Below are 24,642 nucleotides of genomic sequence, written 5' to 3' on the forward strand. Positions count from 1 at the left end.
CTCACCTGAAAAAAACTAAATATAAGAAGGAAAAAACATAGTCTTAATCTGAAGAAAGTTATTTAAAGCCCTTTTGGTCTGAAAACAAACATCTCTTTCAGTCTTTTAATGGACTGCATTCAGGGCTGTCGAGCACACGTGGTTTCTGTTGACTCAGTAAGAGCTGGTTGCTCAACAGCATTAAAAACCAGGGAAGAACACTGCAGTGAACTAGCCAGCAGTGTGGCAAACACAAGCCAGCTGATAGACAGGACAAGAGGCTCAAGAACAGGTTATGAAGAACCCTGTGAATAACCACACCACCACTACTGGTAGTTTTTTTGAAAAACATTATATTCTCATGCTTCCACTGATAACCAGAGTATGCTCTAATTCACTCAGTTGGATGGAAAGGCCCACGTTCTTAGTCATGACCCTGTGCATTTGGAATCCGCTGCTAGGCACCAATCTGTGCATCTGTAAGTGCTCCCTCCACTGGCATTTTCTGAAAAGCGGTACCAGCACTGGAAAATGTTAGCCCATGAGAGCACAGCTTGGCCATGTCTAACAGGTGCGGTTCCCTCTGCAGCACTCTTCATGAATGGTTAAAAAGATTTAAGTCCTATTGAGCTTTGCACTGCTATACAGACACTTCTTACTTTCCCTTCAGGAAGCAGCTCTTTACTTGTGATGCAACTCTGCAGGGTGCATAAAAATAGCAAGAGTTCAGAGTGCAAAGAGTACACTGAGAGAAAGGAACAGCAAACAGCTTGCTGTCTGTGCCATCAGCCACAAGCAAAGGCAGTAGTGACTGCTGCAATACATGCCACAGCAGCTCCATTTAAATGCCACTGTGGGCTGGTTTTCCAGAACACCGTTGCAACTTCTCTCCCGTACCTTATTCAAAGCATGCACGGGAATGTGGGAGGCTTCAATGTCTTTCAGGTCTCTCTCAGCATCATACTTAAGATCATTGGAGACGCTGAACCTGAAAAGCAAGATACTAGCCTGGTTATCTCCTGAGGAGACAGTCAGGGCATGCACAGTGACTAACAGCTTTGACTAAAGTAATAGTAGGTGTACAAAATCGTCACATTTCCAACTGCCCACACACCTCAGTATAGGGTCCTACAGCAGCCTCCAGTCTTCCACAGCATTGCCACTTATGACAACTTGTGACTATTCTGCAGAAAACTCCATCCTCTAGGGGCTCGAGTCTGCACCCAAGAAGTCCATGAATACACCCCCATGGACTTCAAAGAGAGTAGGAGTAGGCTTGACATTGCACTCCAATACACGTGATTTGCCATTTCATAGTGATTCATTCTCCCATCACCCCTTCGCAGGAAATATTGCCATTTCACAGACAGCAAAGAGGCACAAAGAGGTGGAAACAACTTATTTCAGGCCACAGCGTGAGTCAACTATAAAGCCAACATCAGCACTAAGGAATTCCTTACACCCAAATTCAAACCAACTCCGAGGTCTTACGGGAACAGAGGAAAAAACTTACCACAGAGCTTTTTTCCTCCCTCTAAGATAATTTTCAAAGATGATCCCCGCAACTGTCCTGCCCTTTCCAACTCCAGCACCATCCCCAATGAGGAACCCAGCTCGCTGCCCATTGGGTAATAAAACTTCATGTTGCTGGAAAATCAAAAGCAGAGTTGGAAATTAAAATAGATTTGGCTTTGGCTAACAGCTTTCATAGTTATGAGAGCACTACTTAACCCTCTCATATATCCTGCTCAAATAAACAAAGGCAGGAATGGTCAAGTGTTACGGTCAAGCTCACAAGTGATGGTTCATGGTAAAGGTCCCCAGGGCTCTAGATTCAGAAATGCAAAGCACTCATCTCCACCAGAAGTCAAAGGTTCTTGTGTCTTTGGAAACAGATTCCACAGAGACAAATTCTCAGTCCTCAGTTTCAAATAATCCTTTTTTCAAAAAGCTTTTAACATGGCACATGCCAATGTTTCCAAAGGCAGTTCTTCTATATTACAGGCTATTTTGAAACGCATTTGAATATCTGTCCACAGAAAAGGCAGAGGTTACTTCTATTGTATGACATGCAAGCCAGGCAAAGTGGAGCCACATACCTGGCAGGCATAAATGATTGCTTCCAGCTGTAGTGCAGAGAGTGACCCTTTGTCGGCAATGGAGCGTGGAAGGGAAAGTTCGTAGGTGATATCGGGTGGGGGGACACTGGATAGAGTGCTCGTTTCAACCACAAGGTCAGGGTGGTGCTTCCCAATCTTGGCTACAATAACAACACAGAAAACAGATAAATCATGTTCTTCTCTTCCACAGAGCATTCAGAAAGGACTCCAGGCCCTACAGTAACATTCTGTAGCTCTCTGCTCAAGAGTAACTAGTATCTCTTTCAAAAGGAAGAAACAGAAAGAACAGAAAAGTGTTCTGCTAAATGAGAGTAACATCAACAAAGGATGAATATATTGGCATGCAAAGCTCTTCTACATAATCACAAGCTTAGGATGTGGTATGGCAAACATCACATACTGCTTGCAGGAAAAGAAGGTAACAGTGAATTAGGTTGGCCCACAATGGAGTTAACAGCATTTCTCATACTCATGTGATGGCAAGACACTCACACTTTGAAGGTATGTATTCTGCGTATGTCTCTGTTTGCCCCAACTCTTCAGTTTCTTCCTCCTCACCTTCATCCTCCTCCTCTGCAGGAGCCTGAGACTGAAAAGGAACACAGCAATGACCAAACATTAATGTTCACATTGAATTACGGACACATGCAGTCTTACATAGTGCCAGAAATTCTAAATTATTCCAGCACATGTTCATGAACCTTTCAAATACAATTCATCTAATTAGAGACTATAGCAATGCAAGGAATGCCGTTTGTGGGAACCAACACCTAGAGCTCCAATAAGTGCGTTAAGAGCTACTTTCAACACCATACTGAATTAGGGAACGATGACTACAACATTTTTCAGATGGATTGTAGGCTAGCATGAATTCCAGCCAGTTGTACTCTAATCTGACTCATAGTAAGGGATCTAAACCAGCTTTAAACTCAGCATCGTACTCAGCAGCATAAAACAAAGTCACGTAATTCCAGGAAAAGAACAGCCTCTATTGACTCTGCTGATTTAGTGGTAAAGAAAGCACAGATCATTCCTTAACATAGTGAGACTACATCAAGGGAAATATAAGACATTTCTGGGAAAGAGCAGTGACTCGTAATGCATCTGGCTGATTTTCCTGTATTACTCCCCCTGAAAGGAAAAATGGTTAGAATCATTCTTTCTTCTGTGGCATTACCAAGTTAAGAATCTTGTGCCTGATTCTACAGAAGCAGATCATCCTTCTCACCTGATAGCTTATGAGGAGTGGGGTGTTGGGGACAGCAGGAACATGGTCGTTTGAACTGTTTAAGCCAGGGAATGATCTGCTGGGAGAGAACAGCTGGAACAGAAAAGATGCAAGTAAGAAAAGTCATAACTCTCATCGCTCCAATTTCAAAAGATTAAAGCATGAAAACAGGACAGCAGTGAAGATCCTTGCATTCCATGTTCAGATCTTATACTCTGAGACTGTCAATGAGCTTTAATACTTTCTGTTTGCAAAATGCAATGAAGTGTCAAGCCCTAGGGAAAGATTCAAGAAACTAATAAATCTTGCAAATGCCCTACATGCCTTTATCAACACCAACATAGAGACTAACTGGAGATGGTAAATACATTCCTGTAAGCAGTATGAACATTTTGCATATGTGCATGTGTGTGCACAATCAAAACCTGCAGGGATACATTTCCTTTCATAATATGAACAAACCTGCGAAACAGAAGTCTTTCTGCCAAAGCTAACAACCGCATGCCATTAAGATGGCCATCCAAAATAACAAGCTTTGCTTTTAAACATGGCATCTTAGGTATACCTCTTATAAACCTTACATTAGCACTATTGAATTATTTGTACAAATGTTGCCACTTTCAAAGAATTCTTACAAGCCAGCAGTCCCTTTCAAGACCTGATCAGAGTTTATTATGGGAATAATGGATTTTTCTCTGCACTGGAAACAGTTATGCTAGTCACGGTTTTCCCATCTGCTCTGAAGGGAGCTCTACACAAAACTGCTGTGCTGCTCCAGACAAGAGAGATACTCGTTTATGACTTAAAAGGAACAGCATAGATTCTCGCAGGGGGATCACAAGTTTTATTCTGAACTGAGAGCTACGGGTTGGATTTGCTAATGGAAGAGAAACAGTATCACTTTAAGGGACAGAAGTGGAGACTCAAGAATGACTGAGGAGATCCAAACAGCAGGAATGGGAAAGATAGAACAAAACTGCATCCAAAAAGACATCACTAGGAAAGGACTGAGCACTAAATAAGAACACTGATTTTTTCTACAGTCTTCTTACAAACTGCCCTTAAGGCAATCATTTACTTAACACTTTAGCCAATTGGTTTTAACTTTAAAAACACTGTTCAGAGTAATGACATAACTGCACCAGAACACAAACCGTGGGTCAGCACTGATTAATACTTGTTCTGAGGATGAGGAGCGCTACCTCTTACCTCTTAGCACCAAAACTGCCAAAGCCTGCACACTTTCAATTACCACTCAGGTTCATCTCACATGTGTAGACAGATCATGACTTCCACTTAATACAGAGCCCAACAACAAAGCATCAAACTATTCCAGGAACTCAGACCACACTGGGACCTACCAGGCCAGTGATAGGCAAATGCAGCAGTTATCGTGGTCTGGTAGGTCAGACTGCAGTGAGGGTTAGCTGGATCTCTCTAGGCGCCAACTGCGATGTCAGAGTTAATTACTGTTTGTCTATCCAAACCACTACACCACAGCCAGTTGTGAGAGCTCCCAAGACACTCCTCGCTGGGAAGGCACAATCGAGGAGACCTTTTGTCTTCCTCCACACAAACAAAAACCACACTGGAATTTCCCGACAGTGAACAAGGTCAAGCCATCAGCTCATGGCATCCAAAGTAATCAGCAACTCCAAAAGCAGCACTACTTCAAGTTTATAGCCTGAGAAGAGTGCCAGACTTATAAAGACACCCATGCGCCATAGGCAGAAGTGAAAGACGGGAAGTTCTTAAGCGTAAACACTCTGATTGTTTCCTTTTTTTTAATTAAAAAAAATAAAAAAGAAGAAAAAAACCCATCCTCCATTACTGGAAGCCTGAGTCAGAATTACCAGAAGGAAGCTGGACAGAACAGCTATTCTCAGTGCCAAGAAATCTGGAGAGCAGGTGAAACATCTCCACCTACAAATCTGAACTCAATATAAAAGCTTCTTCTTAGGCAAAAAATAAAAAGACCCAGATCCTGCTAGAATGGAAGGACATACTTGTCTCAGCTCTAGCAGTGGGAAGTTAATGTAGGTCAATCTTTGCATCCTGTCATCTTCAAAATATAAATCCCTGCTATCTCAATTCAGTTACATGGCTTTTGCACACAGCTTTTTATTTTCAGGTACCACAAAGGAAGTGAGAGAAACCCTGATTGTTCGGAGCATTTAAAACTAACCATACAGCTGAGAATATGCTGTGAGGACTGGGACCAGTAGCTATACATCATCTTCTTCCAGATCAAACTTGTACAATTTCTTTCTTTCTCTATTCTTCTTCCCCTTACAATTTGATCTTCTCCTTAGTCTCTGCCACATACCTAAAAGCGTTAACATGTAAGACACACACAGACACCTGCCATACATGAGAACACAGGGATGTAAGCACGAGAAAGATTCTCATTCAGTAAAGCAGCTGATACAATTGCACAACCAAAGACTTGATGTTATTCCATTTTTTTTCCTCCTTGCATTATTCTCCCTTCTGCATCGTCTTGCCATGACTTCACTGGCAAAGGAAATAGTCACATGTGGCTGACAAACCAACCCCTCTCCGCATAAATACAATTCCTTTGCATTGAGCTGCGAGAAGGGCGTTCACTTTTAAAAGGTGCTGTGAATGAGTTAGACTAATAAAACATACCAGCAGATCACAAAAATTCTAGCTACAGGCTTCAGAGGCAGGGCTTTGCTGCTCTAATCTAAAAATGCTGTAAACTCTGGTGAGATGGTTGTGAGAAAACATAACGGACTACACAAACTATTTTTAAAGGCTATTTTACAACTCCGTTACAAATTATGCAACTGTGTTTTGTCTGCTCTTTAAAATATTTAACTGTATAGCAATACCTATTCCTGAAATGATAAAACAGATCCAACATTTTTGTAGACATCACCTTTTTTTATTGATACCAGCTCTCTCAGCATGAGCACATGAAGTTTGCTCCGAGTCCAGCCATTTACCCGTTAATCACAAACACTTCACCTAAAGCTTCAACGCTTGGCATTTAAGAGTTGCTTACTGAACTTAATAAAAATTCAGCAGTGTGAGATCTAACTGTGAGGTTTTCTGCAATTTTTCTCTGTCCTCCTTTGAGTAAACACATTTGCCCAATGGTAGTAATACGTGACAGGAAAAAAAAGGATAAGGCTAAAATAAGGATATAGTCTTTTCCATAGCATATCTTTAAATTGCAGAACTTCCCACCACTTGACAGAAGACAGTTCATAAAGTTTTAAAAGAGGAGTTAATATAACAAGCAATCCCACAATTACATCAATGAACAGAAAACATCAACCTTCAGGCTTAAAGCACATGCCCAGCCCTAACTAACAGGAGGCAGGAAGAAAATGCCCCACTAGGTTATTTCCGAATGAGCTCCCATCTTTTCTCCCAAGACCAGAAGGGTGCCTGAGGCAGGTTTTGCACCTGCAATCCCTATGTGGGCCTCACGCTCAGGACACATCCAGCTTCACTTGCGAGATGCCTCGTTGCCAGAGCCATTTAGAGACTGCTGGTTCAGCTTCACGTGAATCTGTGAAACTGAAATTCTGTCTCAGGAAATTAATTACTGTCCTGACAGTAAAGTGCAAGGACATTCATTGTTCCTGGGTAAAAGGCTGACTAAACAGCTACAACTGATTAGAAGTACTGTATCAAAACAGACTAGGACTGCATCCACCTGGGTTACGCACAATGGGAAGTTCGATTTCGTAACGGTGCTTAGAAACTGCTCTGGCTACTCAAAAGTAAAAATTCCTGCAATTTTATTCAAAATTATGCTGGCATAACTATGTGGGGAGGGACAGGTAGAGATTATCTAAATTCCTCGTATACTGCTGCAAGGCATCGTCAGAGACCCAGTCCCATGCTGATACGTAGTGAATGTTACAGTAAGAAACCTTTTACTTTGGTACTGCCTCAAGATTTTGCAACAGATCCCTCGTTTGCCTCCTTAGCAAAGGAAATTGCATACTTAAAATTCAGCTAAAACTACTGCCAATCAGCGATCAATACGGCTATCCATTCACCCAGTCTGCTGAGAGTTACCACCCCGCCACTTTCACGTAAAAATGAAACCGAAATCTGTCTAACAAAAACACTGTGTCAGGAAACACTGAGCTCAGTTTAAAAAAACAACCACCTTTGTATTCAGAAAACAAAGATAAGACAACCTTTAAAATAGCTAGTGATTCTTTTCAAAAGGAAGTCATTTATAAATGGAATCCAAGGAGCTAATTGGCCTTATCTGAACCTAAGGGCTGTGAAGGGCAAGGAGGGGCATGGGGTGACTGTGAGGAGCCGACGCCAGGAACAGCCTGCGATCAGAGTGCGGACGGTTGCTCTGCTGTGGTCAGATCACATGCAGGACATGACTTGTTTCTCACTTGCATACTTTAGGCTGGATTTGGAACAGCTTTTCATCGCAAGTCATTGCTGTATATTGCATGGATACAAAACTACAAGCCTTTACAGACATCAAATATCTCGAGCAGAGTTCACATGTTTAGAAACAGTACACTAAGTAACTTTATTTTTGTACTGATTTAGGCTATTACATTAAAAAAAAAAGTAATAGGAGACTAGGAGAAACAAGGCACATGCCTTCTATGTCATGGCAAATATAACTGTTTTTCCAGCTTTTTAAATTATCCAGTTTACAAGCCTGTGATCTCTTCAGCCATTTCTTGGGTTCAAATAGCTCAGTTGTCTCTTCCCCATAATCATCTCAAACTTCATGGTCAAACTGGTCCAAAGTTACCAGACTATGTATGGATTGCTTATGCAGCCCTCACCACCAGCATAACGGTGTGGCCCTTGATCTCTAACACATTTATCCACAGGAAGGAGGGCAGTGGTATTCTCTGTCTCCATTTACAGACATGTTGAAGGCCAGACAGACTCTGTGAAGGTCTATAAAGATGATCAAGTCTCACTGATTTCAACAAGAGCTCAGGTATCTGATTTGAGGTTCTGCATTGTCACGACTGGTCTAAAATCTCATAAAAAGTTTAAGACAGATAGAAACTTTGACTTCCCAAGTCCCAGGCCAGGACACTAGTCACCAAACCATACTCTTTCAATACTCAAGCTGTCACTAAGCCACAGAGCAGTATCCTTACAAAGCAGAATTGCTGCCAAGTCTCTTGATTTCCAAACTGTGACAAACAGCCAGCTTTCATCATGGAAATTCAGAGTCTGGCACATTACTAACAGGAAAATGCAGTCTCTAAAAACATGACAGAACCTAATAATATAACACTGTCTCAAATGTAAGCATGCTAGGTTGCCTTCTGGAGCACTCATATGGAACAAAAGCTACAACAAAATAAAGCCTCCTGCATGGTTGGGCATTTACTGTGACAGCAGAGAACTAAAGGTTCAGCAGATGTGTACAATATCGATTCCATCAGGACCACAGTTGGCAACTGCTAGTAGAGACTGATAACAGGTTGTGCAATAGTAAGTGAGCAGCCCAACACATGAGGGAAAGCAGACAGCAGAAGGTTGGTAAAACTGCTCAGAATTACATTCTGCTCTGGGACTTCCAGAAGACAGCATGCTCAGGAGAACTCAGATATGTAAAAGCCTGTAGGGACTTGGACTTGCAAAGTAAACATACATGGTCAGTCTTAAATTGAGACAGAGTTTGGTTTTTAGTCATTGTTACTCAAATACTTGCCATGAAGAATAAACATGCAGCAGCTGCCACTAGGGATAATTAATGATCTAAGTCACTGTGTTTTTCCTGGAGTCCATTTCTGTAAGACAACTGAATTCCCTGCAGTGGCCCACTCTGGACCTGCTGCATGTTCTAGGGTTACATCTTGCTTGTGATGCATGCATCTACCTGCTACTGCAGTCAGGAGAATGAACTAATTGTCAAGAGAATGAACTACTGTTTGCGTAACACTCAAAGAGTGCAAATATCCCTTAAAGGATGTCCTGTTACTCTCCTGATTCCTGGAGACTAAAATATGTGTAAACTCTTCACCCTTTCCCTCCTCAAGCAAACTTGATAATAGGAAATAACATCACTATACTGCAACCCTCACCCCTGTGAGGAGTTGGGTTGTTTTCTTAATTTCTTGATGCAAATACCATGGAATGAAGCCTGCAGTATTTCATGTCTGATGGGGAGGATGGAAGAGGAAGCAGCCTCTACCTCTATTTGGTTCTGCTGCGGCGTGTTTACATCCCACAGTGTTGGCACATGGTTGAGACTATCAGCAGGCAAGAAGTCCTTAGGATCTGCGATGTCAGAGAGGGAATCCGCTGGGGATGAGAAGAGGGAGTTGTTGTTGGAGAGCTCATCGAGGTACGAAGAATCCTGAAATGGAAGAAATGCCACAGTTAAGAGAGACAATAAAAAAGAAGGCCAGAAAGCTCCTTTCTCACACATACTCATCCAGGAAGCTTTAATTTCTGGTTGTTAACTGTACACTTTTGTTACTTTGTGCTCCACAACACTTAGAAATTCACTCTTAAATGAAGACTTGCCCTAAGCAGCAGTTGTTTTGAAGTCTCAGTTTCTTGACTTAGCAGGAAACACTGAGCGGACAGAAGTGCTAGCGCATGTTCAAGACTAACTCAGTATGTATTTCAATGTATAGGAGAGTGGAAGAGAGAGGAACATTCAACAAAATATCAGTCATTTCAACTTTGCATATGATTAAGACGACTGCTGAGTGGTGAGCAGTCTTCAGTCTATCATTCCAGAGACTCAGGTTCTCTATTCATCTACAAAAGCCTACAGAGTACTGGCTATATCTGATTACTAAAACAGCTGTTTAATTGCAATTTATACCACAGCAATTCCTAGAGGTTTCAGAAAAAAATTAAGTCTCCTCATGCCAAAGTGCTGCACGAACACAGTGCGGGGGGGGGGGGGGGGGGGGAGGAGGAGTGCTGGTATCATCTGTGCTTAGGTCTAGATAAATCTTGACAAATCTATCCATCCTTTTTCCAGTGGCAGATGCCTCAAGCTGGACAGGAAGGGAATGTGTCTCAGTGACAAGGATCAGTTTCTCTGCCCTCACTCATTTTCTGGTGCCTGTGCAGCACTTACAATTGTTCTATTTTGTGCCAATCCAATGATGGCATTGGCTTGAGTCATACAGATTTTTGCTCACAAAAAGCCTTCAATTCCCTCCTTACCATCAATTCCTTGTTTGATTTTTCAGATTTCAGGTAGCAAGAACTGATAGCAAAAGGCACTTCTTAAGCCACCTCTTGACACCTGGGCACAGAACAATCACTGCACCATTCCTGACTCCATACATCATCTCAGTTATTCTCTTTCTACATGAAATTTCACTTTCAAACAGGCAGAAAAAAAGCAGTTTGTGTTCTGCTTATTGAAGAGCAATGTACTTCATAATGCTGAGCTGCAACACACAGCCCTTTGATGGAGACCTGCCTCTGTCCCCACGACACATGCAGACAGACCAGCAGGTCTTTCATCCCGCCACACAGAATTCTGCCAACACAAACCAGTTTTGTGCTTTTTCCATAAGAGTTAAGTTTGTCAACACACGGCCAACTCAAGCTCTCTGTTAGGACAGATAACTGAAGTGTGACAATACCGCAACATGGCTGCCAGCAGAGCCGCAGTGTCTGATACAAGGAGAAATCACTGCTCATTTCCAGTTAAAGGCCAATTTTCTACTACAGAACAGGAAGGCAGCCAAAGATTTTAAAAGTCATTTAGCCCTGCCTGACATAAAATCATGAACAGCTGAGCCTGCTTGCATTATTCCTGAGGGCTTCTGGCCAAGAGTTGGGTCAGACCCTCTCCTGACTGCTATTAAAAGTTAGATTCTTGCAGTGTTTAAAACCATCAGGACATGTTCCTTTCACCCTCTTCCCAGATGATGTCGTCTTTGGCGCCTGAGAAGACGGTAGCTACTCTAAAGTCATAGGTGTAGAGACTGGCAGCTGTGCAAGAGCCCTGACACCCTCAGCTCAAGGCAAGCAGTAAAGGAGACGGCAGGAATGACATGTAAACTTCATATTCTTGCAGTATTAACCGGGGAAACCCAAAGACTCCAGAAGAAGGGGCTGTTTGTTATACTGTGCTACCAGAGGGGTACTGCTACAGGAGGCACCCTCCTGCTTGCACTGAGTCCTTGTGTTAATGTGCGATTCTGCTGCCAGCCTTCAGCCCAAGAACAGAAGTGTGGAGGTTCCTGTACAGCTCTCATTCTTGATATTTCTGTGGCTATTTTAGAGTTACTCAGAAATCAGGGCTTTCCAGAGACTGAAGAAAGCCCCTAGATTTATCGCCTTAGAAATATGTGGTCTACGGAAATGGGGCTCTGTAGAAGCTAGGGAGAAAGCATTTGGGTAAATATTGCAATTCTTGGCCAAATAACTGCCTTGTACATCCTGCAAGAATCTGCATGTCTGAAAGGGCTCACACAGGACTTTCGAGGCAGTCAGCTCTGCTCAGATGAGAAGAGGAATCAGTTGAGCCAGGCCAAATACGGCTGCAAGCCTACAGACCTCACTATACCATCTTCCCCTCAAAAGCAAGAGGCCAGACTCATGAACCTCAGCTGCATCTCCCCAGCTGCTGATCTTGAGTACTGTACACAGGGTGGGTTCAAACTAAAATTGTTCATGCTACTGAGATTTTTTTCCATTAATTCCCATCTCCCAAGGTCTGTGGCCGCTCTGAACCTTCCAGTCCTCTACAGTGACGTTTGCTGGATACCTCAACTCACTGTGCTGCAGAACCAAGCCATCATCTCCTCTCTCACTATTCTTTTGCTTTCTCCTCTTGACTCATGTTCCCAAGAACAAGCAGCAGGAATCCAATGGCCTCTGGACTGTCACCAGAATCTATTCGCCTGTGCCAGCCACACCCTCTTCAGACCCAGCCAGGATACCAGTGAAGTGGGGAGCACTGGCATCTGGGCTTGCTGAGCCTTAGGAAAGCAATTTACCAATTCTCTTACTACTACTCTTTCCTGTTATGCTAGTATGTAATAGTCTCAAATCAGTTTTGTAGCAACTTTTCTCATCACTGTTGGGCTCAAAGCTTGGGCACACCTCAGGCTTGGTCATTTCACATAAATCACGAGATGGCCAGGTGGCAGGAAGAAAAGCAGACATCAGCTCCCGGTAAGCCTTCGGAATTCAGCTCACATATGTAAGTGTAAAAATGAGTTCTTATTCACAATAGGTAACAGAAGACAAAATAACATTACAATCCTCGATTGTAAATTTAAGACATGAAAAGTATTTATTAAAATCTGCATGCTGAGGTTAACCAAAGACACTGAGACGAGAAGCATGTTTTCTCTCTTTTAAGGAAAGGCCACAGGCAAGGAAGAGCTAAACAAATGAAAAGGCTGGAAAAGCAAAGCAAATCCAGCTTTGTTTAGCCAGAGGATTTTGTTCTTTCTTTTCTTTCTGAAACACTTTGTCAAATGGGTCCACCCAGCATTTGACTACTTCATTTGAGGACTTCACAGCCCAGGAATGACTACAGTAGCCTCTCACGGAGCCAGAAAGTCTCAGGTTCTAATTCTGTCTGATTGTTTAGGTGTGGCAAACCATTTCTGCAAACCATTCTGAGCTTTATTTATTTGTAATTACCATTGAAAGAAGCCAGTTCAGGAGCAAATATCTGCAAACACACAGGCACAGACTAGAGAGGAGACTGGAGCAGCCATTGTCCATTAGCGTTATAAAAAGAGCAAAGAGCCAGGTCGCAATAGCAGTGGGATGTGCTGAAAGCGCCGTGCTATAGCCTAATAGCTACCCAGCAAGCTCCCTCTGCCTTCTTGACGTGAGCCCCTTCACTCCACTAACGAAAACTCCAGCTCTGCTGCCTCTAACGTCGCTCCCTCTGCTTGATGCACTGGACCAAAATAGGACAAGGAAATCAGCCTCAAAGTCAAGAGGAAGGATAAATATTAGTCCTGGAAATGACTTCAACTAGTTCATCCTCTTGCAGTATTACAAGACATTAGTCATAGACTTTCAAAGCATCCTATCTGTCTTTCTTAATTACATTATTTAAAGAGCACTGAAAGTAGTAATATACTAGATCCCTGCCCTGAAGAGCTTACAATGCAACTTCTTTCCTGCTTCTTTAGACTTCTTTATATACAAAATGCAGTATAATTGCTTAATACAAGGCCATACTGATAACTATAACCTGTGTCAATATAAACCATGCTTTGATTAATTTGTTTTATATGGTAGAAATGGGAGCAGCTATGTTAGTCTCTGGACCTCAAGGGAAAGGAAGGCTCATCACCTAAACTAGCAGCTCATGAAGCAAGGAGCGAACAGGAGCACGACTCCCTTTCTCAGTGGGCCAATGCCAGCTGTCACACCCAGCACATATTCCCCTACAAAAGGGCTGTTTCATCTGATGATAACACTGTGTTTTACAGATGCTAACTAGAAACTAGTCAAAAGGTGTCAGTCCCTCAATGCCCCATGGGAGAAGCTGAAAACTAAATGATGACATCAAGGAAAGAACAGATGGGAACAATGAAGCGTGAGGAGATTATACGTGCAGCAAACACTGGAAAGAGGACCTGCCTGGAGGTATCTACAAAGCAAGTTCCCCAATTTGGAAAGGGCTGCTTCTGCTTTTGAAATGATTGGACATGCTTGGGCAGCTGCACGGCGAAGCAACTCCAAAGAGAGTATCCATTCCATTCTTTAGGATTTGAACTAAGTTATTTTGTCCCTGTTTAAGACTGATGAATAAAAAAATAACAATAAAAAAATCCTCATTGGAAGTAAGAGAATTTTACAGTAATGGCACTTATTTTATGTTTTAGTGGAGAAACTGAAGTTGAAAGAATTTCTTTTCTTCAACAGAAGAAAGTTACCCATAAGGCAGGTCCTCTATTTCAAATGCTAATCTGGATATGTACAAATTAGTTCTTAAACTACACTCCCTTCCCGTCCCCCCCCCCCCCAATTTAGCATAGCCTCCAACCAAAATCTAGGCTGCAAATTCTAGCTCACTCCTGGTACAAGCACTTACGGGCAGGAGGCCAGGGGCCTGCTTCGCCCCCGTCCCTTCAGCCTACGTTGTTAAACACTCATCAGTCCTAGAGCAGAGAAAATCTGGCTGAGGTGCCACACTGAAGTTCTCAGTCCTGAGCACTGGTTTCATGGCACATTTTTTCCCCAGTTTCTCTTGTTACACTTGCAGGAAGGAGGACACAAACAGAGACTTCTAAGTCTGCACTTGTGAAAAGACTGTTCAGAAGTAACTGCTCGTGTTCGAGTGAGAGATGGAAGTTTATAGATGCACATTAGAAAATGGCTAAAGGGCAATTCTTTCATAGCAGACTGACCACATAATTGAGAATTTTACAAGGGGTCAACAGCCAGCTAATGCAGAGACTACACAGCTGCTCGCTGTGGTCTCACCAGCATGTTCTTTTTTTTACATTAAAGTTCAAATACTATGAATTTACTAGAACAGGAGTTATTTTGTGATCCTTACATCAGAAGGTGCTCTGGTGCGTGACTTGATAAATCACTGATAGTAATCATTTGCTGGACTTCTAAACTGTGAAGGCAAAATAATCACCAATAGATGCTATTACGGCACACAATGTTTCCGATGCTATCCCAAAACAGAAAACTTACCAAAACCAAGAATTAACTCCTTGTAAAAGATCAGAAAAAATAAACAAGAGCAACAAAACCCAAACACTCATACCTCTTTCTTCCAACCACCAGAAACAGCTGAGCTTCTTCAGTCAAAAGAAATTATTTGTTAAAAATAACGAAAGAACACATGAAGCCTAAATACAGAAGGAGTATGCATCCTAAAAATATTTTTGGCCACGAACCCATCGATATAAATGGTTTATTTCTCAAAATCCAGAACAACCTAGGCACAGAGGAAACAACTATTCTTTCTGCACAGCAGCTATTACTCTACTACACAGCACACACTTGACTGGGGTCCAAAAAGAACGTACAAAAATAATTCTTTCAAAGATACACACAGATAAATATACCTATGCAAACAAATTTATGAAGACAAACGAGAAATCTTTTGTTTCTCAGCAATCACAGATAAAGCAAACTACGCTTCAGATAAGATAGAATCAAGAAAGAGAAAATTAACAACTGCAATGTATGCTGTCAGTTAAAAGGAATTTTTCTAGCAATCAAACCCCCACAATCAAAGTCTTTCTATATATGGGGCAATAAACTTGAAGACAATAAACTTGGAGGGGCCAGTACTATGGCGGCAAGGATTTCCTTTGCTTTTCTGTATGCATCTGGTTTAAAAATAAAACTGCTGAAAGCCTTTACAACTAAAGATAGATCAATTCTCCACCCAGCTCCTTTTGCTCAGCGTCCCTCAGTTAGTCACTAAGCTATAACTGACAGGAATAGTCTGTAAGTATCAGATGTTTCGGCACAGTACAAATCAGAACAGAAAATCTCTTCTCACTGTCTTGCATCAAGAGTTGCTGCCCCAAAAGTCTTCTGCCATGGCAAAAATTAAAGGACGTACAAGCCCACGAGAGCAGCTGAAGCTGCCTACCCTTGCAGAAAGAACACAAACTAGGATTTCTAGGAAATAAAATAAATTAAAAAAAAAAAAAAAAAAAATTACCTTGTAGAGAGATGGGAACTTCAGCCAGAACTGCATCTGGGACATTTTAAAAAAGCATTCAGTTTGCTGTGTGAAGAGCAGGACTCGGATGAAGCAGTTAAGTGAGCTTTTTCAATATATAATGCAGAAAGGTCTTCATTCATGACAGCGACAGCAGCAGCAGACAGAAAGAGTGCTCATCAAGGGCTTTTAAAAAATAACATGCACGAGAAAGGAGTGAAAATGGAGGAAAAAAAGGACTGCCATACAACGCGTCCGTCCTAGCCTGTAGAAATTTGCATATACTGTTTAGTCATGAAGGAGAGTGCTCTTACTTCCTCTAAGTACAAGGGCTGATTTTCAGGAAATGATGCCTGCTTGGTAAGTCAGTGAAATTACTGGCAATGCGATGAGAATTACTGTATGTGGCGTAATTCAGCCACAGATACACTGTAAACAAAGCTGCGCTCCTCGGCAGCGCAGCCCGACTCCGGCCAGGGGCAGCCTCTGCAAAACCCGGCTATTCGCTGCCCCAGGACTTCGCTCACTTTCCCCTTCCCCCTTTCAAAGGGAGAAAACGCCAGCATTTTCTCTGCAGCAACTTCTCCTCTGGAGCCTGGGGTGGGCTTTTATTTATCCTCTTCTATATTAGTGATTATGGGGCTCAGATGAACTAATCAAACTGAAAGAGATTATGAAAAGTATTTAAAACTTTTCTCCCTCTTTTTTTTTAAGAGCCACATGCTTTCATCTTCAGTATCCGCCCTACCCCAAATATTGTAATTAGAAAATAAAAAGGAGTAGCCAATTTCTTAATTTTTGTACTCTAGATGATTCCTACTTTTCTGTGTCCACTAGCATTTCTTTCTTTTCCCAAAGGCTTTATTTTTAACTTTATTTAACAGTCTTGGTAACAGAAATAGGCAACATTTCTGATGGGGGGGGAAGGAAAAAAAGGCACTAAGAGGGGACACCTGAAAGGGACTCATTAGGCCTCCATTAACCCCCTGGGGCAGTGATGACAGCAGAGGAAGACTGAGAGGGGTGCTTGCTCACGACCACGCGCACCCAGCAGCACCTGCCCTGGAGCCACGAGCCGGTGTTCCAGCTGTGCATCGCCCCTCATCTCCTGCTCTGCATCCTTCTACACGGACAAGACGCTTCTCCAAACTGCAACGGAGCTCTGCATTGGGGCCAGAGCTTCGCGTCTGCCCTCACGGCTGTTGCAAGCGCTCTTGGGAACCGTATGCCCAGAACTGCTGGGAAACCCAAGAAGCAAGGACTTCTTGAAAAACAAATCTAGGAGCAAAGTACTACAGAAGACAGCAAAGTCTACAGAAGGCCTAAAGGAGATGAGAAAAGCTTCTGAGTAGAAAGCAAGGAGCTTTCTAATGACACCGAGAATTACGGGAAACCAACCAAAGGTGTTTTGCTTTGCTTTGTTTGCTTTACAACATTCTGCCTTTGGATGATGAGCCAGTATTTAAAGTTGCAATGCACTGCCCTTAGAGGATCGTCCCCCGCAAGAAAAACATGCTTGTTGCCAGGCCTGGAAACATGCACACGCAGGATGCAAATCTGAGACGAAGAGTTCACTGTACCTAAGGAAAGCTGTGTCTCATGCCTGGGCATATGGCATCTGCAGCACAGGGCTTCCATGGGGATGGATATACTGATAGCTCATAGTATCGAGGATCCAAGATCCACCATGCAGAACACCAAGTCTAGAGGACTTTTATTCAATAAATAAATGGGAAAGAAAAATGCTTTTCCCCAGGCACTTTGAGACTACAGCCAGAGATCCTTATGCCACAGTCCGAGAAGCAGCAGCAGTATAGAAGGCTGGGAAACAGCAGCTTGAGCCACCCTCACCCCTGCAACAAATTGGGGCAATGCTTTTGTAAGGCTCTGTGGTTATTCCTGTTACTACAGCATATCTCACTTTTTTAACTAAAGAATAAAAGCAGTGGATACAGGTGTTTCATGAGTGCTGCTAAAGGAGATGCATTCTGCAGGAACTGTGGTGAAAATAAAGAGTTTGGTTTCTGCGGGCAGCTGGTTTGGGGTGGAGAAAAGCAGTGGGTTTTCAGTGCTGCTTTTATCTGAATTTGATTGTATTTAATTATCTGATACTGCCCTGGAACTTGGGATAGGTGCATAAATATGTTCAAAGTTAAAAAGAAAAAGAAAAAAAGAAAAATCATATCTGGCCTCTTTAAACATCTTAATTATTGACTTGCTGTCTGACCAAGCTTGATCAAACCACCAACTCTTGCCTAAGACTACCAAGGTCTTGCTATTTATACAGCCTTTAAAAAAGCAGGTGGCTTATTTCCTCTTCCCTTTCTCTCAGTGGACAACCACAGCAAAATATAGGCAACAAAACTGGAGCACCAAGAGGAAGCAAGACATATCACACTTCTACAGATACTAGGACTGCTAAATTGATTTCATAACACCACAGTAATATAATCACATAAGGTAAGATAACCAAGTGAAAAATTACCACCTTGTATTTTAAGAACCTGTCCTCAGGGACAAAGTATGTCACAGCACTCCCACTCTCCACAGTTAATCCAGAAAGGTGCATACTGACAAACAGGGGAAGGAAAGCAGAATTATTCTACGGTTCACAGTACAAATTTGACTTACCATTTTCCAGAAAAAAAAATGAAATGTAAAATCCAATGAACAGCACTACTTTTGTTAGGTAATCTTAGTGGCATTACCATGGTCTGGGCAACATGCTCTAGGTGACCCTGCTTGAGCAGGGAGTTGGACCGGATGATCTCCTGAGGTCCCTGCCAACCCCAGCTGCAACCTTTTAACGACTGACCTACAGGACAGGCAGTTGAACTTGCTTGTGGTTTCTTGAAAGCATGTGCTGACATTTTAGGAAAGTATACATACAAATCAATACAGAATAACACCTGTAGAGCAGACCTAGTAGCTTGTCACCCTCAAGCAAAGAGCCTGGAACTAAATTTCCTGAAATACTTAGTTTCCTGAAGATGAGACTTTCAGAAGTGTCCAAGCACACTTCACGCTCAGCTCCTTGACCTGGTGAGACACTTGTGCAAAAAAATCAGGCCCCTGAATGTCTCTACAAACTGTAAATGTACAACTTCACAGGCTGAATGGACATTTGAACAGTGAAAAGGATATTTAATTTGATCACAGCAGGTCCTTAGTATCTTGGAAAAATAAGTGTAAGAGTGACTAATGGATGGAAGAGTACTGAATATTTAAACGCTGCAGTTTGTCCTAATAACAGTGTTTTTTCTCAGAGGGACAAAAGATGGGCGTGTACATATTGTACAGACCAGGGTCTTGTGTTTGCTGTTTCCACAACATGACTGGCTTTACTCAGCTGGGTGCAAGGCTTTGCTTTGCATTTTGGCTGTTTTGAGAAACAAAGAGCCACCACTGCTATGCATAGGACACCCTCTGCTCTGGTTTCAAAGGTGAGCGAGAGGAAGCAAGGTGTGTGCTGAGTAAGTGCACAGAGAGGCTTTGACAAGTTGAGACCACAAACGGTTTATTTTAAAAGTTGACACTAAAGCAAGGATAACAAAGCAGCTGGTAGGTATTTTATAATCAGAGTTAAAAAACTGTGTATGGGAATGTGTGGGGGATCAGGAACAGCAAACCCTGTTAGAACCTAGCTCCTTTAAGGACTGGGAATTTGGGAGGTAATTGCTACTTGTTAGGGAATGGGGAGAGAGGCAGGAGTAAACTCTTGCAAGTGATTGTAAACACCAGAAGAAATCAGTGCATGGCAGTAGGCAGTGTGGTGCTTTGCTTTGGGGAATAATAAACATATGTGACCAGGAGAAGAAAAATGACCAAAGAAATTGTTCTTGCCAGAGGCAACTGTGACTATATGGTAGGACCACATGCACCAGGGTTCAGTTTGCAGAAGTGAAGGGCACTCAGAAGAGTGTTTGCAAGGCACCCCTCAGAACAGAAACTTTTACACGGTACAAGTTAGGAGATACAGTCACCAATAGCAGGACTGGAGACAGGAAGACTCACTTGATCCGACTGACTCAGACCAATTCTGGTTCGAATTAAAACATCTATTTTAAAACATTTCCTAGTGGTCTGCTATTAAGTTATATTACTGGCATTTTTTTAAGAGCACTCCATGTTTCAGACTAGTGCTTTTTCCGCTTTTGTTAGATTTATAAATGGGAGGAGGTAGAAAACTGTTTGCCAAGAATTTCAGAAGGCAGTTTTCTATTGCCTTCTGTGCCTTCCCTGCTGCCTAGGAGCTAGATATAACTTACGTTTGAAGCTAACAATATAGATGAAAATGAACAAGTCTGGAATAGAGGAGCCATCTGGGGCAGGTCTTCCTCCAGGCCCTTGTATGCCTTTTCCCAGCCTGGCTCCTGTTTCCCCTAAAATCAGTAGCCCAGTGTAACCATAAATAAGTTTAGCCTTGAAAGCAGAATTCATCTCACTGAGCCACAGATATCCCAATCTGAGTTAGCCCCAAGAGCTCCTTTTATGCATGGAAGAGGAAGCTGTATTCCTGAAGTACAGTTCACCCAACCAAAAGGATGCTACTTCAGAATAAGATCAACTGCATGCCAGATGTGCCCCTCCCGTCTTAGTAACCACCTCGATGATTAAATAGGATGGTCAGAACAAACCAACACTTGGTCAGATGAATTTTACGCTGTTGCCTAAGCCCTGTGATTCAGAAAAGGACTGCAGTCCCTGTGCGTACACCTGCCCGGGCTGGCCCTTAGTTGTGAATACAACATTCAGGCACTGAGAAGGACTAAGCAGCTGCTAAAGTGGCTAGCTCCAAACAGCAGCTTATCTCTGCACTGTACACAGCAGTCTTATCTTTTCACCTTGCTGACAGCCCAGCCTGATGCCAATCAGCTCTTCATACAGACTGCAACACTTACTTGGCTCTGAGTTTGGAAATCAGAAAATTCAGTGCGTGGCTTTATGTGGTTTATTAACTAGTGTTATCTGGTGAATCATCCCAAAGTGAATTATCTAGCATGAGCTACCACAGTGCAGGAGCCCAGCACAGGACAGCAGGGCAGCTGCAGGCGCACAAAAGCCACACTTACAGCTGTCCTGTGGGGGAATGTACACCATAATTACAAACACAATTTAACCAAATTTACTTAACTAGGTCAGATGAGCTGTTCTAATCACTACCTTGATTTTACTAAACCAAAGCCTGAAGTAAGTGTGAGGTGTCTCACTGAAAGTGTTTTTAAAATGCAATTAAGTCAGGCCAAAAATCCAACCCTGAAGTGCAAAAACAGAGTCAGAAGCATGTAAAGCAACTTCTTCACAGAATGTTTCAAAGGCACCAGAGCCAGTTAATTGTCTTCAAATTGATTTTAATATCTGTATTCCCTCTAGACATAAAACTGCAGGACAGCAATAGGAATTCCAGGTGGTTTCTTTTCCAGGAAGCTCTTTATTTTACTCAGAACCAAGTCTTTCATATAATTTAATATCTGTTTAATTGATTTCTCTTAAATCACCACAGCTGTGTGTACTGAAGCACTTTTAAAAATTATCTTTTTAAGAATAGGTTGAGATTTTTTTCCCCCTTTTTACCAAGAAAGACTAATAAGACATTCCAAGAGGGTGATAATTAAAAAAAAACAACAACAAAAAAAACGCACACACAACAAGGCCTGTGTATGATTAACATGTCCCTCACACACCACAAACACTATGAACAGTAGATCAAACAAGGTTGTAACTACATCTTTACAGCATCATTGCAATGACTCTACCCAACAGTAGCCAACGCCTCCCTACCTCCACCAACCTTGACTGACCTCCTTCCTCTATTCCAAGCACAACTTAGATTTTAGAAAGGGTACTAAGTTTCCTGCCAAAACAGTTATAAGTAGGGGTGCTTCTCTGAGGGAGAAAAGGAACAAGTTTCTATAGAGCTCACTTGCAGCTGAATGTCCGTACTTTCCACGCAAGCCAACAGCAGCTGCTCAGTCCTGTTGCAAAAAAGAGAAAATCAGGAGCTTTATTTTTCAGTATAATTTATGACAAATGAAACAGTAAGAGGAGGGCTCTGTATGCTCAGAGAAAGGTCCTGGTTTAGTCAGATACAAGGAATAAGGCAAATGAACCTGAGCAAAGGGCTTGACTATCAGAAACAATCTAAGGGCGAGATCATTTTAGATAACAAAAGGCTCAGAGGAAATGGGCAGAGTCATGTGTTTTAAATAATTCTAAACAGGATAGAACAATGAAGTCTGAAGAAAAACCTGTGGTGGCCAAGAGCAGGAAATATTCAAGTGACATTTTTCTAGAACAGATTGGTCTGCTTTTATGAATAAGGCTCATGGGACAGACTACAGAGCAAAACATGCACTTGCCAGGGGAACATTAGATCCCAATGTGCAAGATGAAACCTCCCAAATTTGGTGTTTTGTTGTGGTAATTAACAGCTCTTATGAGCAGCAACACAAGGCAGACATTTTTATCGTAACAAGGCTGTGCAGTAGAACTACTACAAGCTAACACTGAATTCCAGCACATGGTGGATCAGGTAGGCTTACCAGCATCTCAAGACTTCAGGTTTTGAGGCCAGAAGAAAAAACAACAGAAAGTGAGGAAAGCTAGAGAAACTGAAATCCTGCTCTTCTTCAGGATTTTGATTTTTAGTCAGTAGTCTCTTTCCATTAGGAGATCAGTCAGTAGGCTCTTTCCATTAGGAGATCACACTACATAATCTGGGCTAGACTTTGACTATTTGCAACAGTTCCCAAGATCCAAAAATTCTATCAGACCCCAATATGGCCTCATATAACTATTTTCTAAAGCTTAATTTAAGCCATTTGTTTATATTAAGAATGCCAACAGACTAGCATGGATGAATCACCCTGCAGCAAGCCAAAAAACAAAAATGTTGTTGAGGAAACAGATTTCAATTTCTCATTAGGCTGTTCTGAGCATGCAAATGAAGCATGCTTTTCCAATATGCAGATGGCATTCAACAAGACTGCTGTGATATGCACAGAAATCACTTTTCACCACACTGAAGTGGCAGTAGTTAATGATTCAATTAAAAAGAAATTCCCAAGATAATTAAAAATTGCGGCAGGTCCCACTCATGGTACCCTCTGGCCAGCAAAGATTTTGTGTTACACTAAAGGTCCAACTGAGGACCTCCCAAACAAAATATGGAGAGAAGATGGGGGGAATCAAATGCTAGCATTGAAGGAAAAGATGTCTGCCCTCTGAATGTCCTTGTTTTGCCCCTAAATCTAAGGCATGACCAGTCCAGCTCATCACTGCCAGCAAAAATTGTTTACTGCACAAATACCCCAACAAAATCATTAGTCACTTGCTCTTTAGACGTTCTAAATCCATTTTCAATGTCATGCACATTCCTGGAAAACCCTTTACAGAGACAAACTGCCTACATGTTTAATGCAGTCCAAGGCCAGGCTGGAATCCCACTGCAGCCCAGAAGGTACATTACGGGGAGGGAGTGCTCACCACCTCACTGTCAAAGCACACACAGGGATCCCATGCAGACCTGCAAAGCTTCACTCCAAATCGGAGATGATGCTTTCATCTCCTTCCTCTGCCTCCCCAGGACAGTTTGCAGAAAGTCATGCACTGGCAGTGTGTTGAGATATGTCAAGCTCTGGAACTCAGAGGGATAGTAAGTGCTCCCATGCTGCTCAGCTAGCATAAACGAGATTTTGCTATCTGGACAAAGAGGAGAGAATGGGCTATATTCCTATATAAAGGCAGCACAGTTCTCTCATAAGCACCCAATCTACCCTGTCTGCCCAGTGACCACAGATTTAATCAAGAATCTCTTACCAGAGCATGCAGTGAACTTCTCATGTTCTCCCTTCCGTTTCACTTCTGTCTGGCATGGTCGCGACAGCACAAAGTCTAACAAGATTTGCCACTCCTGCTGCCACACAAGGGGAGTGCGATAAAGACAGGTACTTTCCTATACAGTCACCTGGAAAGATGCAACTACTAAAGCTGGTTCCCACATGTTCTGAATAGTGTGTTTCAGGTTTCTAGCCAGAGTGTTAATATTTAACAGTTTGGCATCTGGGACAGCAAGAAATCAGTAAAGTGGAAAATACTGTTGAAGCAAGGCATGGAAGAGCTCCAGGACACTCCCAGATGACTCCAGACTGATGCCATTGCCTCCAGTTAATTGCCTGCTGCTCTTAACAGATCCAGGCTCTAATTCTGGCTCCTATGAAAAAAAAAACCAGCTTTCCTTTGGATGAGCAGTGACTACTAGTTTAGGAAAGTCCTAAGTTTTATCAACCGATTTCCACGTTAGTGCTTATGTGGAATGGTCACAGGACCAGAAAGACTGGCTCTATTGACAGTTGTCCAGGAAAGAAGGGAAAAACACAAATTAAAACAGCATTAGATATCCAACTCTCTTTTAAACACTTTTACAAGGAAAGCTATCTACAAAGTACTTCCAGACATAATCTTAAAAAGCCTGACACAGGGTCTGAGTTAAACCCACTGGCTCCCTGGGAACAGATGAGGTCTGTTCACAACTGTTTGTGACAGTCTCCAATCACCATTAACAATTCATCATATTCTAATATATCAGCAGCTAGCAGCAAACCATGTAGAGTGCTCAGAGAGGCTGATCTGTAGAGCAAGACATCACTGGCTTGGGATTTCAGCAGGCAAAGCCAGCAGTTTGAGTTGCAGGGTGA

The 24,642-nt window shown here is 42.4% G+C and overlaps 1 protein-coding gene across 7 annotated transcripts in view; it reads right to left on the minus strand.

Annotated features, from left to right (window-relative positions):
* Positions 1-24,642, minus strand: part of SBNO2 (strawberry notch homolog 2) — a 74,537-nt gene that overhangs the window by 18,567 nt on the left and 31,328 nt on the right. For 4 of the 7 annotated variants that reach the window (XR_009960847.1, XM_062595975.1, XM_062595976.1 and 1 more), the window contains 6 exons: positions 9,500-9,664; positions 3,328-3,420; positions 2,592-2,688; positions 2,079-2,239; positions 1,493-1,626; positions 877-967 (listed from right to left, as the gene is read on the minus strand). Coding sequence is in view for 6 of the 7 variants with exons in the window: in XM_062595975.1 (XP_062451959.1) it covers positions 877-967; positions 1,493-1,626; positions 2,079-2,239; positions 2,592-2,688; positions 3,328-3,420; positions 9,500-9,664 (741 nt within the window). In the remaining variant the exon portion in view is untranslated. Of the gene's footprint in view, positions 1-876; positions 968-1,492; positions 1,627-2,078; positions 2,240-2,591; positions 2,689-3,327; positions 3,421-9,499; positions 9,665-15,946; positions 16,256-24,642 lie in introns of those variants that run through there. The other 3 variants (XM_062595979.1, XM_062595978.1, XM_062595977.1) reach the window with 3 other exon arrangements.

This window comes from Rhea pennata, chromosome 27, assembly GCF_028389875.1.
Source record: "Rhea pennata isolate bPtePen1 chromosome 27, bPtePen1.pri, whole genome shotgun sequence".
NCBI lineage: Eukaryota > Metazoa > Chordata > Aves > Rheiformes > Rheidae > Rhea > Rhea pennata.